This window comes from Calliopsis andreniformis, unplaced genomic scaffold (genome assembly GCF_051401765.1).
Source record: "Calliopsis andreniformis isolate RMS-2024a unplaced genomic scaffold, iyCalAndr_principal scaffold0022, whole genome shotgun sequence".
In the NCBI taxonomy this organism is placed as follows: Eukaryota; Metazoa; Arthropoda; class Insecta; order Hymenoptera; family Andrenidae; genus Calliopsis; species Calliopsis andreniformis.
In genome coordinates this window covers 11,606,142-11,629,747 of record NW_027480432.1, presented here as the reverse complement: position 1 = coordinate 11,629,747, position 23,606 = coordinate 11,606,142, and the positions used below count along the sequence as shown (strand labels likewise).

The 23,606-nt window shown below is 31.2% G+C and overlaps 1 protein-coding gene across 1 annotated transcript in view; it reads right to left on the bottom strand.

Moving 5' to 3' along the window:
• Positions 1-22,769, bottom strand: part of LOC143187006 (homeobox protein unc-42) — a 52,029-nt gene extending 29,260 nt beyond the window's left edge. The window contains exons 1-2 of the mRNA XM_076390924.1: positions 22,550-22,769; positions 4,199-4,326 (exon numbers count right to left, since the gene is read on the bottom strand). Coding sequence (XP_076247039.1) covers positions 4,199-4,326; positions 22,550-22,769 — 348 coding nt within the window. The remainder of the gene's footprint in view (positions 1-4,198; positions 4,327-22,549) is intronic.
• Positions 22,770-23,606: the final 837 nt, after the last annotated feature.

The following is a 23,606-nucleotide window of genomic DNA, read 5'->3' as shown; positions in this document are numbered from 1 at the left end:
TTTCCTTTTGTAATTTTATGTGAAGCTACTAGTTCTTTGGGATGATTGTTTAGCTTATGTTTACGAGATGTAATGAATTGTTGTACCTACTAATTCGTGTACGTATTTTACTCAAAGATCTTCGTGCAATGTTTCGTTACTGATAAACTATAGAGCTGATGTTATTGTTCTAAAAGTTTCATTCTACAGTCTCTGAATGATCCAACCTCACAGTTGGATACCGTATATCCAAGTCGGGATAATAGCAATCTTATACACTAGAAATTTGTTCTGTAATGTTGACGAAGACTTCCATCCAAGGATCCAGTACAGCTTTCTCATTTTAAGGTCAGCTTGTTTTCTTTTCGTCAAATGTTTCCGCGCGAGCTTCTTATCAATTGTCAATTTCAAGCGTACCTAAATATTTCACATAGTCCTGTGTTCAATGTTACATTATTTAGTTTTATTTCTTAAGTCGTGACGTGCCTTGTCGTGATGATCACACGTATAAATTTACTGTAGTTTATTTTAATGTTTCCCTTCTTGTTCCAGGTTACTGTCTCGTTTTCATGTGGTATTCGAAGAAAACTTTGTATTACCGTAATAAATTTATCATTAGCGAACGTACCACTCTCCATGCTAAATAGTTCTCTATGTGATACTGTGATGAGCAAGCTAAGCAATACTGCAGTTGCCGTGTGAATACTATGCTTTGTTTCTGTATGTTTCGTCGGCCGGGTGAATACAAAATCGCCGACGGCGGACCAGACCTCAGAGAATGACGAAAATCTGTATCGCGACAGATATTTTAAACGGCCCAGTTACTTTGCAGTTTTCGATAAGTGAATTTATTTTTTAAATAGAAAAAAATGGAAGTAGAAATAAAATTATTGTAATTGCTAAAATAAAACAAAAATTTTTATTTATGCGTGCAAATGAAAAATACTATAATAATTTGCCACTTTTTATCATAGTCAGTGGTAAGAAGTGATAAGAAAGAAAGATCAATGAAAGTATAATTCCATTGAGTTACATTATAGAAACTTACATATGTTAAAAGTATTAAATCATTTACTTTTTTTATAAAAGTTCATAATACTATCTGATAAGTGAGACTAGCATTTTATTTTGCATTATAATTAATATTTATATGTCATTCAACGATTTTTCGAAAAGAAAATTCAGAAATATACACAAATACAAAGAATCAGTTCCTGGATACAAATATTGCGAAATAACTTAAAAATCACTTCCAATTATTCAAGAAATTATAAATGATTACTAAATGTCTCAACTGGAGCGTTTACCCTATATCTTGTAATAATTATCTTCTGAATAGGGCTACCTGCAAATTGTCGACAATTATTTCTCCAACAATGTATTCCTCGACACCATTTCGCTAACATAGAGTTTCACTGATTGTACGCATGCACCATCACATTGAAATCACCGACATTATTTTTATCGACTTCGAATTTCGAATTTCGTCGACGCACATTTCGCTGACATCAAATTCGTGTTTGCCGATATAGGTTTGTCATAACCATTACATACAGTATTGTTTTTGTTGATGTTATTTCATCGGTATTGACTTTCAGCAGCGACGAATTACACGTTATGTGCTAGTATATGTAATATATGTTAATATAAATACTTTTTGACCTAGTACATTCATATTAATTTCTTTGCATAATATACACAATGAATTCGACAAACCAAACTGTTGAACAGGTGGTAGAAATAATTTTATCAAACCGAGAAAAACCAAAAATTTCTATTAATGGTCGAAATGTACAGAAATGTATAAACATGAACGTCAATGAAAATCATGGATGATTTTAACGTGATATGTCGGTTAGAACATACCGTCGACGGAATTCGAAGTCGATAAAAACAATGTCGATGATTTCAAAGTGTCGTGAATGCATAGTATCGGCGAAACTTGGAGTCATTGAAATAGTATTGATAAAAACATTGTAGGAGAAATGATTGTCATTTATCTGAAGGCAAAATGATTGTCAATTATCCATCTTATATGTATAAGGCGTACCGAAAATCGTGGTACGTTACAAATATTATATATTTTTAAATGATATCTATACATATCTAGTCGTCATTGGAGGAAATACTGGTTCTAGTATAATTTAGAGTCGGATACGCTAGTGCATTCTTTTGTTTTGATAGGTGATTGACTGTTTGATACCTGAATGATTAAATTTCCATTGTTAATAGAGAAATTATGTTATAACAATTTGGACACTATAAAAACGGTATGCATTCCTAGGAAGAAAGTTATATTTGGATGTACCGGTAGTGTAGCCTCAATCAAATTGCCATTGTTAATAGAGTAGAAATAGCTGACCGAGTGGGCGTCGGCTCGAGATAAAAATGGTCATAGACAGGACTATGCGCAGCTTGCAAAGTACTCTTTTTGCTTTTTTTTCTAGTGATCGGATCGATACCGATACTGTTGCTGACATTGAAACAATTTGATTCTAGAGTACTCGTCGTTAGTGGGAAGTATCGAAAGGTATTGATATCACATTAATACCAAGTACCTAAAATATCAAATTGCGACACCGATACTTCTGGACGTGATATCAAATTAGTACTACACCAAATTAATACTCGACAGATTTTTAAGAAAGGTATCGTTGCTACCTTGGTACTTATATGATTCACTGAAACAGTGACATGTATCTAATATTACTTCAAACGGATTGTATCAAAGCAGACTTTTTCTTAAGATCTTATTTGTCCAGTCTTCAAGATATTATAATTGTTTAATAGCATAGCTACTTTTTCTAAATAACATTTAGTAATTTACAAACACTCAATATCTCTTAATATTAACAAAACATTATTAATAAATACTTCTGTAACGTTATTCATTTCTATTTCGTTGCTATACATTCTGTTTTTGTCATGTAATTAAATAAATCGCTACTGATATTTTAGTAGAAGTATCAAGCAGGAATCAATATTTTCGTAGAAATATCAAACAAATATACTTTTATGTAGATACTGAGAAAGTATCCATATTTCTGTTTTTGATACTGCTCGAATTCGATACCAGATCAGATATCGATAATGTCTACGCGGTATTAATCCTAACACTGCCTATGCCATCCCAAGTAACTTCATACTTTTGATATTAACAATTTTTCAAATATTTGTGCAAATAGTAGCGAAAATATCGAACTCTAATCCTAGGCGCAAACGACCCACAATTGTTGGACAACAATTTTGTCGATTTTAAAGGCTGATTACAGACTTAACAGAATTGTATACTCGATTATATGCTTTCATATATCGACTGTCTTCTTATCCATTAACCAGAAAAATAAGAATTATTCAGTCTGTAATCAGCCTTTAGAACCAACAAAATTGTTGTTTATGAATGAAAAATTGTCAACTGTCAGTCATGTGCGATTAGGCTAAGCATCACTGTCTTTTGTCATTAATATCCATGCAAATATTATGAATGTTATTGAACAGTAGTACACATTATGTGCATAGCTTATTTAACACGTTTTTAGACATATAAAAGGATGAACATAATAAAAACTGTTTAAAATTCTTTTCTATAATGTCCTTGCAAAATGAAATAGCTGTTACCTAAATGATTCCTTCATGTTTGGAATACCTGAAGAAATAATTAAGTGTATATCTAGTGTCTACATTTACCTGGATATACTGTATGTGTTTTCTTCAAAAATATTAAATCAATGAGTCTCTACAAATATGTACAGGATCGTGCAAAGGTTACTAACTGATATATCTTGTAACTTCTATAAATTACCATTAGAAATACGTCTAATTACTGTAGAAAAAAAGATTTATTCCTGCAGGTATTTTACATTAATTTTCAAAAATTAAATCTGATAGATGGTTTCCTTTAGTTTTCTCACAATTAATGAATGTTGTAAGGAAAATAAATCAGAAAATAACTTTTACACCACCCTTTACATCTACGTGAAAAACACACTTGCATAACAGAAGTATCCTCATTTCGACTAAACACAGACTTGGAAAGAATGAGTACAATTAATTGTAGGTTATCTAACTAACAATATATTTATATAAGAGATAATGTAAGAGTCCGCTAATCTGAATTGCTTAATTATTATTCGTACTTAATGATTCAATATTTTTAACCGCTAGAAAATAAAACGGACTCATACAGATTAAAAATTCATAACTAGATTGAAACACAAACCTGTGTAAAGGTAGTCCTATGTCGTCGTCGAGCAGGTGTTGGACAACTGGCGGTTGTAGGAGTATGACCAATGTGAGGACTCGAAGCACAAGGATCTGGCTTTAACTTCTTGAAAGCTCCTTCTGCACCTGTAAGTGAAAATATCATTAAACGTAACTTATGTCATAGCTAACAAATAAGGAGAAAATTATTCATATTAACATTTAACTTCAATATATCTTCAATAAGTGAAGAAAATCAATATATCTTCCTATGCAGAGTATTCGACAACAGATTTCAGAAATTTTAAGGAGTTTTAAGGACTATATGCCAAAGTGAAATTCAGGTGTCATTTGTCAGGTCACCTGTCATTGACAGGTTTGGCGTCATTCAATGTTGAGAAAATGCCTAAAATACATGTGAATTGTATCTGACTTGGGATTTATTTTACTGTCGATGTGCTCTAGTCATGTCAGACGTAGCGAAATCAGTAGAATACTTCTTCTTCACCAGAAGAAGAACAAGGAAGTCAAAGTTATGCAGAATTGTGTTATAGGTATTTGTATTGGTCTCGAGAGCTGCTATCAGTTGATAAACAGAAAAGCATAGGATGCCATTAAAAAGCACCAAAAATGACTTTCATGTATCTTAGCGACTTTATCTATAAAAAAACGATGTGATTGAAAATAATTTTTGATTAACAAAATTTTCTGTTGCTTTTATTGTTTCTAAGATAATCAAGATGCTATTTTTACTGGAACAACCCTGTATATTATCATACACTTTACCAAATCGTTTACGACTTAATTTTTATAACGTTTCAAACAACCAAGATGTTTGTAGATATATGCTAACCAGAAACCTTGATGTAATGGTAACTATAATGTCTTTAAATATGGAAGGATAACATTTATTGATATAACTTATTGATCTGCTCATGGCTTTTGTTAGATGAGAAAAATAAGAATTGAACTGAGCTCTAGCAATAAAAAATGTCTAGTTCCGCATTTCTTATTGCACTTTGAATTAATAAAATTACTTATATGTATAGAAAAATGATTTATATAATTTACACTTGCTAATGCTTAGCCCAGTTTAGAGCTTTTAGAGTTTTATTGTACTCTAAGCATTAGACCTTAGCTCATGCACCTTCTATGTCACTATTGCGATTATTAAACTTCGAAAAAGGAGTCATTAGGCGAAGAATACTAGAATTAGCATTTGTCGACATCAGTACCATTACGTGATAATACTGATTTCCTACATCTGTGCCCAATTTTGAGATATAACTACCAAATCAAAATAAGATTTGATTAGTTTTTTGCGGAATATCGATGCGATGAGAGAAAGTCCAACAAAGACTGATTTTTTATGAAAACGGCAGAAACATCACGACAAATCTGATTTACGGAAGAATAAATACTTTCAAGTTCCTTTTCCAGTGTCACTATACCTTTTTTTTCAATTTGTACTCATCTAAGTCTAAACGTGTACCTGATTCGAACTTTTAACTGTAAAAAGCTAGGGTATCCTATTTTTTCTAATGAAAATTAATAGAAATAAGCTGTTTCCATGCAAAAATATGGTATTATAAGTAATGAACTAATATTTGAGTCAGCTCGACACTGTAAGATGGACAAGCTGTAGATAAGTTTTCATTATTCTCCGTCCGAAAATTATACTGTAAACTTATTATAATATTACTATACTATTAAATTAAGACAGATCAGGCACTATATCATATAATATTTTGTATTCCATCTAAGTTCTCCTTATAGTGTTTAAATGTGTATTCTTTACACCCTGTAGGTACACATTCAAGGTGTTAAAGTACTTAATGATAAGTTCTTAGTTGCTTTTTAGTATCTCCTTTAACAGCGTCGCTAAATCATTTTCATCGCTAGAATGCAGAGTTTTATGCATTTATGAAAATCTGGAATGTGTAAAAAGTTATGGAATGTAAACAATATTTAAGGCGGTGAAAATTTAAAAAATGGAGTACAAATTATAGAATGCGAAAGATAAAGCAAATTTTTATTCAAGCTCTATTTCTGTAACTGTGTTTATAATAATACAAAATTGCATAAAAATCTGCAGTCTATCCATCACTGTTTCCTCTTACATAGGTCAAGCATGTAATGAATGTTTATACAAGGGTTCCATACTGGAGAATAATTAAAACCTTTGCCTTCCTAGTGAAGATAACTATAAATGTGAAATAATTCGGAATATTTTTAACGGTATTATATAAAGAAATTTAGTTCTAGGATTTAGGGATTTATTCCCTTGAGAATAGTTTAATCCTTCGCGAGCACACTTGATTTTCGCACTTTTCGTGGACACACTGGGTCCATTTTGTCCGTGACTATTTTCTTACTGTTTTATGCTTTCAAAAAATCTGAAAAAATTGTCGCACACTTAAAAATATGTATTTTAATGTATCTATCATTAGTACTTGAGTAATGCTTCTGAGATTGGTTAGGAAAAATGAAAATTCGCAAGAAGTTTACAAAATAATTGGAATTCACTGCGAACAAAATGGTCCCGATGTGCCCACGAAAGGTTAAATTAGAATTTATTAGCATTGAAAAAGGATATTTTCGACTATTTGGATATTATTGTATACATTTCGTAGATAATCTGCAGATATTGTAGGCCTTATTTGTCGATCGCTTCCAAAGGTTCATGTAATGCTGAAACTTAGTAGGTATGTTTCAAATTACGCATCATTTTTTCGCCATTTGCTAAAGAATTCGCACCCTCATTTAAGGAAAGTTCGTTTTCTAATATCTCAGAAACTAAGCCCAAGCAACGATTACATATATAGGAGTAAGTTATTCAGAATATTAAGTTTTATTATACAGCATACTTGAATTGCATAAAAATCGATGAGGTGGCTCCTCCTTTGTATAATTACCGCCGTCTGAATTTTGACAGTTTTTTAAGGAAAGACTATTTTCACTTTTCCATCTGCTTCCTAGTGTGCAAACTTCATGGTGGAAATCCAACTTAGGGATGTGAAAATAGAGAAGTCATTCTTTAAAATGATTCCAGGAAGATTAGAATATTTCAGAAACTGATAGTATTTGGGACTAGTATTCGTAAGCCTGTATACATATATAAACATACACAGGATGTTCGATGACACATGTCAGAAATTTTAAGGTATGATTCTACATGCTAAAATAAGACGAAAATAAAAATAGACGAAATTGTGTTTCAGGTTTCATTTGCGAGCTATTAATTGTTGAGAAAATTCTTAAAACGCACTTGAAATGTGTCTTATTAGACCTACTCTTCTGTCTTATTCTATTAACCTCCCAGACTCAGCTAATCTCGCCAAAAGTAGAATAAGATCGCTAATCAGACACAGTAAAGTCAGTCGCATAAGTTACAAGTAAGACACATTTCAGACGAATTTTAGGAGTTTCTCAATAATTAATAACTCAGAAACAAAACCTCAAATACAACTTTGTTATTCTTGAATTTGGTTCTATTTTGAAACGTAGAATCATGCCTTACAACTTCTGACACCTGTTGTCGAATGCTCTGTATAACACAAAAAGATTTCGAGATACAATAGTTCATCGTGGAACAATAATTTATTATTATTTCTATTTTAAAATATCGACTTTGCATTTATATCATAAATTAAACAGTTCCATTTTCTATAAAGAAATTAGAATTACATCAATAGTTCATTACTTCTAGTATGATCAATGCCGTCGTCTGAAGTATTTGCTTAAGGATTTTTTTAAACAGACAACTTCAAACTTTGCTTTTAATCTGAACCTCATCACAATAAAGTCATTGTGGCATAAAAAGCAATAATGAGATCTGCAATACAAACACAGAGCTCCAACAAATCTCAGATTCATTAGGTAGTTGAGGTGACTGCATCGATGTGCAAGTTCGCGTCCGTCTTGGTTGTTTCACGGTATCGGCTTTATGAACGAACGTGCGAACGTACGGTCGGAGTAACCGTGGCGAGCGAAGTCCCTCGCACTATGCTAACTTGGTTAGGGCGTTAATGACCTAATCATGTTACATGCTGATTCAATGTTCAAGGATGAATGCTGTCCACTTTACATACCTTGCCCCGTTTCCTGGTGAACAGTGAAACTCGGTCAAGTTCAACAAGAAGATGAAGGATATCTTGTGATCTGTTCCTCCAGACGATGATAAATGTTTAATAGTAGTATTATGTATAATTACATAAGAAGGAAGATCTATTCAGGAATAATGCTTATTGCTTATTTGGAGTCTTTTGTTAAGCTTGGGGTGAAAATATAACGTCTGTTGGCAACGAAATCAGCAAATAGCAAAAGAAGAGATCTGTGGCTGTTAGACGATGCAGAGAGGCTGCTGTCTACAGCACTCTTAAATAGGGAACCAATTTACGTTTTATGTACTCACGATAATTGCATGCATTTGCATCGGGTGAAATGTCCGATTAGCCAATTAGGTTATCACAATTTACACGAGTATAATATGACAATTTTGTAAAATGTAAATAAGTGTTGTTTTCTATTAAAAACGATTAGATATAATTTTATCTTTCTATAAGTCCATGATTCGTGTTCGTCATTGGATCTGTAGAGATATATAGCCACGATTTTGAAGCTAAAATACGATATTGCACGTGTATTTCAAAAGTGGTATAACTCAAAGAAGTGCATTCTTTAGGAGAAGCAAAAAACTATTTATGAATTTAGAAGAAAATTAGTTACAAAATTAATATTGATATAAAGAGTAGTTTTATTTACTAAAAATGATCTTACTTGAATAGTTCGAATAGGCTGAAGAATAGCTATACGTTATTTTCTATAGACGATTTTTTTATCACTATTTAAATAACTTGTAATTTGTTTTAAAGAGTTTTTTAAATAAATTCTACAATTTCAAAGTTGAGTTACTAAAATTTTCATAATGAATAATGATATATTTACTGAATTAATGTAGTAATAATTTGAAAATTGCGTTTTTTGATGTGCGATATGTACCTTTGCTTGAAGCAAAAGCGAATAAGAATGATGCGATGCGACGTGCGTTTAGCACGTTGAGTCCAACAGTTACCTATATTATGTTGATTGTAAGGCAGAAAGACTTCCATGACTATGGACAATTAAAGTTTTTAACTTCAGCACTGTCCTATGAACTTGTGACATCTTAAACCTTTATTTCTAAGTGAAAAAATTCTTTTTGCACCATGTTACCTTTTTCTGCAAATATGAATCCTAGATTTTAGGCCATAATTAAGGTCTTAACTTGAATTTCGTGAAAATGTAATTCATGTATGGCGTCTTACCTTAAAACTACTGATATGGTATGTTCTACTCACAGATAACATTTAAATGACATGCCGCACTATTCAAACTAATTTTAAGTTCAAGGTCAACTCAGGCTCGCCTTATTAGAAGTTATTAAATTCATCTTCTTATTGACTACAGGCGAGCATTAAAAAATGTATTGTTATTGAATATAAATAGGAAATATAAGATAATCTGATCGAGTCCTCTCAAATGCAATATATTTCATTTAAAATATTGTATGTTACAACCACTGGATCTTTTTTATTAGAGTTATTTTAGCTAACAGTTCTCGTTAACTCACTCTGTATATTGTGATATAGGTACTCTTATCAAAATGGAATAAAATAAGTACAGAAACTGAAAACAGATTATATTTTATGTTAAATTATTAGAAAATACATTGAAAACGAATTGACTATACAGTACAGAAGATTAGATAATTTAATTCAGGTATATTAATACCTTTATTTTGATCAAAATACCTATTACTTTAAGCGTTATATTGTTTTCCCTTCTAATGTGATCAGTTATAATACATTATACCTGCATAATAATATTCTAAAAATCTAAATTCGTTGTCACTAGCTGTAAATAATAAAAACATTGACTGAATATCATGTCTTTATTTATATTTCTATACAATTATACAATTATGATTATACAATCACAGATTAGCTGTCAACAAAATTTTTGTTCATGATCGTATCGTGACGTAGCTTTCTTGACTGTTAATGGTATCACTTTTTATTTCATTTTAAGTGTAATGCAGACGAATGAGTTTATTCTGTGCATTGTTATAGCGACTATTATATGTTCATCTGAACATAGATACTGTACATTGTTTGAGCCTTTAAGGGCTGAAGCTACCTACATACCAAGAGGGATAAGAAATGTTTAATCAACGTAGATTCCCCATAGCAATTCCTTCGATATAAAATTAATATTTTTGTATTAAAAAACCAATAGAGGATGTCAACGGAGGAATTCGTTTAAAAGTATATATTTCCAAGGTTATCAACATAAGATTATAGTCTACTAACCTCTTAGCGACGGGATCCGTATTTCGTGCGGACTCCCATCTTTTTCTACATCATTTTCAAATATGTATAAAATGGACCATACTAGATGGACCATAGAGGGTCATTTAGGAAAGTTCTTTTAAATAATTCTTCATGCATCATAAAACATGTATGAATCATTTAGAAAACGTATGCTTTCTAATGGTGCAATTTTTATTTCCGTTTACACAATGCTTTTCCAAGCAAAAATCTGTCGTTGAGAGGTTAATATCAAAAAGCCTATTTTATGTATAAACACAAATAGAGCCAAATCTTCTGTTCATCCAGTATGATAAACGTTCTCATCTTGTTGATAATATCTGCTTATTATTGAAATGTGGAAGTAGTAAATATGCACTTTTTGTATGGTCTTACCAACAAGAAAACTTATGCAGCTTGTCATTTTTATGCTAAAAAATATCCAAATCCTGTACTTCGTCTCGTAAACTGTTTCCAGAGTTTTACCAGCATTTATTTATATGAATTTTATTCTTTCGCGTCATAGTGTGCTAATTCTATCATTCTACCATTAAGAAAGAAGAACATGTTTTGAGAACGATAGAAAGGAATTTAAGAACAATTAGGGGATTTCAATGCGTATGGTTTCAGTATAATGGGGACCCATAACGTTATGCAATTAATCTGAAACAACTTTTAAATCGAACCTTCACAATGAGGTGAATAAGAGGAGGAAGTCCAGTAAAACGACCTTCTCGATCATCTGACTTAAATGCTTTGAGTTTCTTCTTGTGGTGTCACTTAACTTTTTGAAGAAAGCTGGTACATATCTGCACGTTTACTTTTTCTTGAATTTATGCATAATTACAAAGAAAACAATGAAAACTATTGAGATTAGATATTCCCTAGGAAAGCCCCTATTATCTTAAACGAATACATTTACAAAATAAAATAGAATTTTTCTATTTAACCTTAAAAAAGATTCCTCCTTCAAGAGGTTAAAGACTTAGTTTTAAATATTATATGCTGAAATAACCTACAATAACAAATAGAAAATGCATCTCATACGATACAATAAGTTACGAAATAAATTTTTTAAAATATACAATGATCTATAATATGCAGATATGAGTTTCTTATTGAAATGGAAAAAAGCACATCGAAAATCTGCTAGAAGAAATATGAAGGTTTGGACTACGTTTGTATCTATGGAGATGTCAACCTACTCGTAAATAATAAAAGTTGACTTTACATTGGTAGGATTGCTTTTAGAACCTACGTAGGATCTTTTGTATTCCTCTCGATGCATACTACAAGTTAACGATGACCAAACCTTGCGTCGCGAGTCGCAGTGACCTTTTTAAGCCTTTTGCACTAAATGGCCATTGTGGTTACCACTTAGGAAATTGTTTCTAAACAAAAATTTGAAGTAGTACAAGAAACTCTATTCAATTCCATAAAAACTCACGCACTGATTTTGCAATATAATGCACCCTCGTGACTTGCACGCTCGTACAACGACAACGTAGTGGCGGCCAACTCAGCCGTCGCAAAAGGGCTAGATACATACTGTGATTACTTTGGAAATCTTCCTAGGAAAATTTTCAGAAAAAAGACCACCTTCACTTTCCCGCCCCCATCTGAATACAGAAATGTCTTTAAGAAAATTCAATCTAGAAATGATAAATTAGAGGCTTTATCCCTTAAAATGAGCTCATGCCCACTGTTGTACGATTTTTTTTCACAATGTTACAGTAGCTCAAGAATCTACAATTTTGCGGCCCAAAATTAAGAATATTTTAATTTTGCTGCGAAGTGTATGATCATTAATACTCATATGTAAAAAACAATATTCAATAGAGAATATAGCTCTCGAGCATTCTTGATAGGCAAAACATGTCTCTTGCCACGACAAGACTTGGCAATCAGTGTACAAGTTCTTAAAGTCCAGGACGCTTTTGTAAAACCTTATAATGTATGTTGCTGTATGCTAGCGTGTTTATTTACATTTCTGCTTATAATTCAAAGAGTATGTAAGTATATTGATAGATTTTAACATAATTTAACTCAAAAACGCATAAACAAGTGAATTTAATTATATCAGATGTTATGGTTAGTAGCTATATGTAATGATAAAACATATTTTTACTGAAGAAAAGAAAAAAAGGAAAGAAGGAAAGACAGTGTATATTTGTGTTGATAGATAAAAGTAGCTAACTATGTGCTTAAAAGTGTTTACAAGAAACGTTGTGGTTCACTGTTTTTCAATAAATGTATTTCAATTAACACACGATATGCATGTGTAAGAGTAAGCAAGTAGTTCTATGTAACAGGATATTATATGAGTAACTGTGAAGTCTCAAAAATCTGCTATAAAAAAAAAAAAAAATATTTATTAGCGTTTTTTATTGAGTCACATGTGACATCAAATGTCTATATAACTCTAAAAACAATAAAAATAATAATTGAAATTTTAATTTGAAACGATTTATTTTATTTGCCTTAACATTAAGTATTCGCGTACTACATATTTATTTTATATTCCACGTAACAAATATCTGTACGTATAACATTATGTGAAATAAGTACCATCTGTCCTGTTTTAGTTTATCCGAAATAATTGCTCGACATTCCAGCAAGGTACCAAAGCCATAATCCGCAGAATTGCCATTAACGTAGATTTCTGTGACATTCACAGCTGCCCTTCAGTAGCATCTGTCATTGGAACCAAATTAAAATGAGACTCGTTGTCACTGTCAGTAATACTGCGCTTTCAAGACTGCCGAATATTTTTCTTGTAATAAGATGTCAATTAATTCAACAATTTACATTCATTGGTAGTTAATAAAATGAAATCAGTTATGTTATTTTGAAGTACTCTCTCTATAATTGAAGCGCTCTTGTGGAAAATAGCCTAAGTGCCAAAATCGAAAAATTGTATATGTACATTTATATTCTACATTTATTTTGTATACATTAATTTTATGTTGTATATATTTGTGTTTATTACTTTATTTTGCTCTGAAAATAATGTTTTTCTTTCAAATGATTTGCCTATAACATTATATAAATAGATTTGTTTAGGTCACCATTATAATGCATTAAAAGTTCAATTACATCAGAACAAGTATTACAAGAATTTACATTTTACCGTGTTTCTATTTGAACAATTAGATATTTTAATGTTTCTTTCTTTTAATAATATTTGTTATGACCGTATAATAAACTGAATCTTCTTGTTTATTGTAAACTTTTACCATTAAATTTAGAACACAGAATGACAATAGAAATAGATATTTATTTAATTTCATATTAGTGTGCGTTTAGTTTCTTCAAACATTTTCAATCGTAGAACGAATGTTAAAAATCAGTTTCCTATTAATATAATTATAAATACATCCAATAAAGAAACTTTAATTACTTAAAAAGCTCCATTGTTTAAGATATTAAAAGCTATGTATGTTTAATTATATTTAATTGTAAATAATTAAAGTACTTATGTCTAAACTTTTATTTGTAATTTAAAACTTCTACGAGAAACTCGTATGTAAAGGATGACCCGTTATGAATACTTCCATTTCAGAAACCATCTTATAATGGAAATTTATATTCTGTGCATTTAAAGTAGTTCAGTTGTACAATAATTATGCCAACGATAACATCTTTTCCAATATACATATTCGGTATAAGGATGATTCTACAACAACAGAAATTATTTATCAGTGAATTTATCCACCCTACTTACTCGTTTAATTCATGAATTATAACTGCTTTAAAATATAGTAGAGCTCATATTAGTATCATTACACTAAATGGTAACTTAATTAAATAAGTGTGCATATAAGTATAATTTTATCGGTATTTTTCTAAAAAGTATACATATTTGCAGACAACTAATAAATTATCCTGAAGACTGAGTTTTCAATAAAGGACTAACGTGAGCACGTGCATTTAAAACTCTATTTGATAAAACAAATGTTTCTTCACACTTTTTATCATAAACTATCATATTTGAAAGATAACTGCTATCGTTAAATATTCATTACAAAATTTCAATACCCAACATTATACATTAAAAGAGCGGTAGTTTAAAGAAGAGAATAAAGACTAGAAATCGAAATTAAGGACTCTGCTGCTAATAATATGTTAAAGCCTTGTTCTACTTATCAGTGGCAAAAAAGATAAAAAATATAACAAAAGCAGTTCCCAAGGAACCTAAATTTTGCTATACATTAGTTTAAAGAAACTAATAAATTTGGGAATTGTTTCCTTCTTCAAACTACTTTTGGACTTATTCTCTTCAAATTACCGATTCAATAGTAACTTGTAGTCTCGTAGATCATAAATGAACAAAATCTAGATCATAAATGAACAAAATACCGGTTTTGATAATTGTCAATTAAACTTAAAAGAAAAACAATCATTTTCAGAATTAACAACACTTATAAAGGAAGTAAAGATACATTACTTCAAATTTACTATCGTCTAACTGTTATTTAAAATCAACTGAATAATTTTGTTAGCGTAAAAAGGGACTGCGTGTTAATTTTAATGAATACTGTAAACCCTCATATAATGCGGTTTCCATATAACACGGTACGAATGAATCGCGTTACTGGAGGGTTGACTGTATTGATAACATCTTTACATTTATAAAAAACGCTATTATCTTTTACAATTAGCTGTGACATAGATGTCGTAAGCCAGCAAATCGAATTGTTTGGCATAGAATTGACACTAATGTATTGAGAATTTTAACGTTAAGTGTGAAATATTCTCGAGTGAATTTATTACTTGTTGCTGGCACTAAAAAGAAAGTTTAATGTTAAGATAATATTTACCTTACATTAAATGAAACTTTATGAAAATAATAAACTTGGAAGATAATACCTAGGTACACACGTACTAACGAACTGAAAAGTTGACTACCTCAATTATAAAATGTAAGATACGCACTCACATCAGTTCATACTTGTGAATCATGTTAAAGTCATTATTTTGTTAATATGTATATACCATATCGATGTTTAGAAATTTCATATACGGGGGACTGTTATTTAAAACCTATAGTAAAGATTGTTAATGTATCTTGTCCAGAAGATGTAATCGAATAAAATAAAAAAGAAATGTGAATGATAAATATGATCAACTTAAAATATTTAGCCATATATAAATTGAGAAATTAGTAAATAATTTTGTTATTATTTCATGAGTATCGGTTTCTGTACATATACGATAGAGGAACAAAAATTTCATGTACAAAAGTTGTCTTAGATATAAATAAATTAAATTAACAGTTTTTCAACATTTGCTCGTATAGTTACAATTATCATCTTTCTCAGTGATAAAAATTTAATATAATTTAATGTTTTCGATCATGTTAAAAAATAAGAGCCGCTATAAAATTTCTATTTGTATAGAATTAGTTATACGTTTGTGACCAGAATAACAGCCTCCGTAATTATTATCGTTATAGGTTAAATCTCTGTCTATCATGACACTATGGGGTCTCCCACAATTCCTAATAGAGTAGAAGATACTCATATTATCCATGTTGTAGCAAGCAAACGTGACAGTCTTTCTCTGAGCAAACACGCGATTATTATCATAGCATTTGTAACGATGGAATCAGATTGGGGATAGATCCTCAACATAGATACGCTCCCGACTGTGGACAGCTCTGTTATAGGTAAGGTCACTTCAGTGCGAAAATGATAGGGTAATTAATTGTAAAATAATGTATGTAATTCTTTGATCGATTTATATAATATGAAGTTGTTACGTAATCGCTGCAATTATAATTTTCCTTTGTCTCAAGATAATGACATAATAAAGAGTAATTTTAGGTACTTTTTTAAGTCAGGTTCTTAGGTCATTCCTATTTCTAGAAATGATGCCATTTTCATTCTTCCAGTCTAAATGAAGAAAATATATTATGTCGTATATAAATAGGTACATAATACATGTATATGTAGATTATAAAATTCCGATTACAGAAAGAGATAAATGATACCATCCGTTTACCAACTCAATATCGAATATTTTTCTCAGTTACCTAAATCTACCTGTAAACTTATTGTTGACCATTGGGTAATAGTAAAATTGCATCACTTCATGTCGAAGAGATAGAAAGGATATGGTATTCTTGTTCCAATTGCAAGAAACGTTAATATTCGTTTCAAAGTAAAACATCCTAGAAGTGCATAAACATTTTTCAGATGATGGTTGCATTATTTTTTTCAAAAGCACAATCCTACGATTATTAAATTTATTTGAAAGAGTTCAAATTGACAACTAGTGCGTCTCTGAGTTTGTCCACTTCAGAGCATTAACTCAAGTTAAGCATGGATTAAGCATCAGTAATGTTACAGGTATTTTTGTGTGCGATAAATACTGCTCAACTATGAAGAAAAACAGTAACTACAGAAAAATGTTGAATTTAGTTTTCACCATCTTTGGATAATTTTGAACACGTTGTGCTTTGTTTTAGTGTAAAATAACAGTTAAATATTTTTAATAGATACTGCTTTTTTCCATAGTTGGGCAGAGTGCAATGTTAGCGAATTTCGTTAGGCAAGACAGAGTCCTGTAACTCTGTACGTTTAAGAATATGAATTAAATTCGTAGCTAATCGTGTAAATACTGGCAAGAAGATGTCAAAGCTCACATAATACCATAATACCACAATACACTGCCTATTTTGATATAAAGTCGAATCTTTTTCGAAACATTACAAGAATTGTGTTGATATCCCACATAATTTGGATGATGAAAGCTTGAGTATTAAAAACTGAACATATCTTCAGATATCCCACGAAAACTAGTAAACTTTTAGTTTACCTTTACAATTACATCTAGATCTATTGTTTAGATCAATATATATAAACTCATATATGTATGTATGTATATAATAAACTCTGGGATGTTTGCATTATGAATATCAGGTAGAAGCAGACACTTGGGTAAGATATATCAAGTCTAGTGGGAGCCACATTCCTTCTAAACATAAACTCGTTATCTCTGCACAATACATTTTATTGATTAATAAAATATAGTATTGATTAATAGAACTTTTCTATCAATTAAATTGTACTATTTTACCACAGTCAACAAACATAATACGCTTCTCGAGTATTTCACGATATAAAACCTTCATTGTATTTACTGAATTCGTCAAGTAAAGAAGAATGAGAAAATCATTTGAAAAAATTTTCTCTGTCTTCAATGTGACTACGTGTGAACCTTAGTAGCGAACCTCACGTGCATGGTTTGTTGCAAAAATCGAGACTTCTAAATTCTGTCAAGAAACTGAAAAATTTTTCATGATAAAATACTGGTAATAATATTCACTGTATTATTATATTTTTTCTACGCCTAAAAACTTTAAATATGCGTACTGCATTGTGGAAACCGGATTATAATTCAGACATTTCATATAGTCCTCAGACTGGTCTGGAATTCGTACCTGTCAAAGAAATTCTCAAACCCTTTTCCTCAATACGTGCAAGTGTGTTAAGTTCTGTACTACGCAGATTTTATCGAGCTCATTCGTCCTTTATATGCAGGTATGTAGAATATTATATTTTTATTTTTAAATGCACTTATCTCGTACAGTATTCGTTATTGAAAAAGATGTTTCAAATAGAACTTTGCTTCATGCAAGACATTTTATTAAACAAAAATCTAGCCTACTTGAAGGTGCAGTTTAGATAAAACATTTTAATTTCTAGTGGGATATCTTGTCCATTTCTTGATGAGTTTAGTGATTTGATATGTTCAAAATTATTTATGATTACTTAATAGCTTTCTTCACTGAAAGGTCACAGAATTTTCCTCGCTATTAAAAATTTGTCGATATAACCGTAGTCACATAAGTAACATGATATTTTTTAAACCGACTGCAAAACATTCTAGACAATTTTCTGTTTATCACCACAATACAGGTCACAGGTATAGTCCTGACATAAACATGAAAATAAAGATTAGTAAACACTGCATAATTCTTTCCTAGTTATTGAATACGAAAAGAAAATAGAATACCCTTCTCATCAAAGTTTATAGGTTTGTGGACCTTTTTTGTTACCGTTCTTTATAAAAGGTAAAATTTGCAAGAAAAACTATGGTTTCTGATAATAAAGGATTAGATTAAGAAGCTTTGCTAACAAATTATCAAAGTAACTTTCGAGAAAGTAAAATATTACCCTACAATCGCCCTACAGTAAATTGTACTTTTCATTCATCGAATAATAGAATGATATGGCGAAATCGTTGGTATCGTGTAGAGAGTGAAAGAACAGCGGTGATTGTCAGTAATTTTACTAACAGAATTTTTGGTAAGGGTATGCTTTCTGGTGCATAAACTAATAAAACCTTCGAATAATTGAATTAGGTTAATCTTCTGAGAGCATGTGTATTCATTCGCTACGGCCCTAGGTATCTTTCCACGAATTCGGATAATCGCTTCGAACCCCACGCTTAGTCCAGCTGCAGCCGCGACGTCTATTTTAAATTGTGAAGATTTTTCCATATGAAATCTGTAACCGGCACAAACTAGAAATATGTTCAGTCTGCATAAAGACCGCCACGTAAAACTCCTTTGGAAACGAATATTTCCGTGATGCAAGTCGCGATTTCAAACTCACTAACTTGTTGATAAAAGTGAAAGAGGATTTTGGATTTTTAGAATATGTACCTTTGCAATCTAAAACTGCGATTTACAATAAATGTTTGTATTTATCGCAAAATGTTTTCCTTGAAACGTAATAAAACCTGTTTGATTTTTCAAAAACGAATAACTTAGGAACTAATCACATTAACAGGGGAAACTTTACGTAATAGATATAAATTAACAACAATTATTTGTTTGTTTAGGAGTTATTGGTTTGTATTAAGTTGTTAATCACAAATAGTTTGTTTTATTATTGTTTCGCAACAAACAAATATCTAGTAGATCAAGTAAAACAAAATATCGAAAAGATTCTCAAGTGCACTAATGTGGTTATATGATTGTTTGACAATTTTACATTTGTAAATCTTTTAAGTTTTAAACGATGAATAATTGAATAAGTGTAAATAAGCAATAAACTAAATTAAACTACTGATATACTGAATATAGTAGAGGTTATTTGACAGGGTACATTGTGATATTTTACTAAAAGTCGACAAATGCGGAAAAATGGAAAACGGAAATCACGAAAAAATTTAAAATCGTTACGGTTATCAGGGTTATCCAGCTATTACAGAACTTCATAATAGATGTATCATTGTTAAAGCAAATTTAAAATCGATATCCTTAATCCCATTTATGTAGGAGAATAACTAATCCACTCAATCTACGCATTTCCTCCATTTGATGAATAATTTATGTAATTTTAAGAATTTTAAAAAGTTTTAAAGTCAACTTGAAAGTATAATGCCGTAATATCGTGATATATAATAGTAAGTTATTACTATACTGCGGATTTTTATGCATTTAAAGAAATTTTAAACGTGTAAAAATAAAAAAATTGATACAATATTATAAAATCTATAAAATATAAAAAGTAAAGTGCAAATTATAGTATTCGAAGGATGAAGCAAATTTATATTTTTGTTTCATTTCTTTAAGCGTGTTTATGAAAAAATAAAATACCTTAAAAATCCACAGTCTAGTTACTATCTCCAAAAGTCATAGTTTCAAAAGAAAATGTTTCATTTCATTACCAATCCTATAACAAAGATAGGAGTTTGAAAATTGCTGACTTAGGGATATCTTTTATCTACTTGTAACGCGTTTTATTGTCAAATTTTCCAAAAAGGGATGCTTTGATATTATTACGTGCATTATCCTTTACATAACTATTCTTTATCAACTTGTTTTATATTTATTTATAATCGGAAAATAAAGACGAAAGGTAAAAATAACTAATTGTAAACAGCTTCACGAATTATTCTGTATACCAAGTGAAGCTTAATTTTTATTACTTATATGTTTTAATTTCTTTTTCTACTTCTTGAACGCGTGTACAATTTTTATAACTTAAAACTTCGGTAAAGAAAGACAGGGACCGTCGCTGTCGCGGATAGATTTCACAAGCATCTTTTTGGAAAAGGCCAAGGGAATTACGCAGAAGACCATCACTTGAGTACTTTTAATATCTCGTAGAACGCAAAGAGGTTAATGACATTAATTTTTCCATCCCCGTTTTACTCTTTCTCTGCTTCCTCTTTTCTACGTTTTTTTCTTCGTCCCCTAGCTCGATGTTTTTATTTGCATGAATGTGGCCAAGTAGTCAGATTCAGTTCTTTAATTGTAAATCTAATCTTGAAAACCAAATATAAAGCTTGTAACTTAAATGTTCCTTTGTTAAATTTTCTCTTTGAAATCTGATACCAAGTATTAAGATTGAATGAAAATGTAATAAAATGTTTTGAATTAACCTGTTGAGCTATACATTTTCTTGAATATTATACGAAGTACTTATCAGCATTTTTGCCACTCACACTAAACACATAAGGTAGAAATGGCAGTAGCATTAAAAAACATTAGTATAGAGTTCACGGAAAGAAGAATTTTTGGTTCCTAGGCTTTTAGTAAAAAATTGCAGTATGTTAGTAGGCAGTTTTGAAACTGCAGTTAATGTTTTGTTGTATTGTTACTATAATTGTTTTCCTGAATTAGTTGTTGTTGCATTGCTTGCAATTTTGCTACTAACAAAATGTAAAATAAGGTACGACTATACACCCCGAATGCACAGTACAATTAATGGCATTCCTTTTTACATTCCACTCTTTTACATAATTAATTTTCTAGTTGTCGTTTAACTCATATTAACCAATTATTCGTACAATGTTTTAGTTATAACTATTTTATTATTCCCTGTAATAAAGTTTGAATATGAACTTAAACTATTCATATTCTACAACGTATACAATTCGCCTATAGAGTGTACTTAGTTGTATGCTGTGTACAGTAATTTGACTCATCACAACTAGTTATGTTACTTTTACTATTTTTATTCGGTCTATAATCGTAGAAAAATTACTCAAAAATTAGATTTTTTATTCTAAGCTATTTGAAAAACGTGGCTATTGAAGTTAAACAAATAAATATTTCCTGGCTTCGTGGGCAAGCTAAATCTTTTAACAGAATATGTGTAATGCACTAAATCTTAACAGAAAATTACGAAATGCTATAAATTTATAGTCAGAAAAACATAAAAAGACAGTGTTGTTCATGCTTTTGATTGAGTGGTATATTCTTCGATGACAATACTTGACGCGTGTCTATTTCCGATGCCTGAACCGAACCCCATTAGTACACCCTTAGTGTTAAGTCTCTTAAAGCCCCATGAACGCATAATGGTGGCCTATAGAACAGGTACTGCCATATGGTGTGGCCCCTGCGCTCTATTGTGGACAACTTGGCCGATTGTGTCCACAATGTATACATGTACTCCACATTTAATAAGCGGAAAATACACCTATATCGAGATGACACCCATTGCCCATTTCTACCTTAAAGTCATTCCTCACGCTTTTATCGAATATGCAGTTATTTCTTCACTAGTATTATTTCATCGTTTCAATCATCTGCAGTGTCTAAATACTTTCATATTGACAAAATATTCCTAAAGTATTTTAAGCACTTCCCCACAATTTTATTATTATCATTATCAAAAAACTGTTAATCATTCATAGTAGTAGACTTATTGTTAGATTACTATTCGCCCAGAAAAACAAATATCTAAGTATCAATGTACTACAGCAAATACAATTCTATAATAATAAAAAAAACTAATTAAATCTTGTTTGATATTTTAAAACTGTTTATCAATTATATTCCTCTAATTAATTCCAATTAAATTCCATCATGGTTGAGAAATCTGAGTGTCGTATTTCATTTTTCTGAAATTATGCGTTACTAAATAACTAGATACATGGAATATATTAAAATTGTAATCTACAAGATTATTACCTACAAATACCTCTTTCGTTTTTCGTTTACATTCTATTGACAATAGGCTTAAAAAAGAAACTATAGCAGAAGGGAATAGAATGCTTACCAACAGTGGAAGTTGCTCCTACGCTGCTTCTTCCAGGCGTCGCAGCCGGAGTTGGCGGGCTAGCCTCGAGACCCTGATGAACTCCATACAGACCAAAATCTTGCTCGTTCGAACTGGTACTGCTACACTTTCTTTTCTCTTGGTTATGATTCAAGTGGAAGCTCTCATTTTCAACGAGACCGACGCCAAGTAAACCGAGATTCGGCCTTAGTTCGTCCATTAGCTTGTTCTGACCACAATTTGCAGCTGCGGCAGCAGAGAAGTTAAGCTGCCTGCTGAAAATCGCAGGGAAGATGTTGAACTGCTGATGGTCGAGGCTTAGAGCGGTTGTCGACAATGACGAACTGCCGGCACCGCCGCCACTGACGGAGGTTCCACCGACGGAACCGACGCCGCCTGCACCGGGACCCCCGGTACCTCCAGATAGATCGTTAGCCAGGGTGATGCCGGGGTGACCTTGTCGAGGTCTTTCGATCGAAATGTTCCTGAGATCCTGCGGCGATCTACCAAGACATCCTCCGTTGGTTCCCTTATAGAAGAAGCACAACTTGTCCTTTCTAATTTTCCAGAGCGTTGCGTCAAATTGGTGCAAGGATCGATCACTGGTAGGTACTTGATCTGGTTGGAATTACTTCGTTCCTTAAGTTTCGCTGATTTGCCTTATCAAGTGATCTAAAATTAATTAGATTTATAGGTCACGCGTACCCCAATCATGCTGAACAAATTTATCCGATTGCGTTTAAGTTTAATTTGATTTTTACGTTAGTTATTCAATTTTTGTCGTTATCTTCAAATGAACTGACTTGAATTTTGATGCTTTAATCGCATATTGATTCTTCACTTTCAAGTTTCTTGAACTTCTTATAGGAATCCTCTTGTGGTAGTGGTAAAATGTTCTAGTTTTCAGCACTGTTCAGTTCAACTACTTGTTAAGGTTTTAGTTAATACTAAGCAGAGGTTAGTGTCTTATCACTTGAATAATGTGTTCCGATAGGATTGGAATACGTGCTTAATTCTGACTGCTCGCTTCCTTAGTTTAATTAACGATATTGAGAAT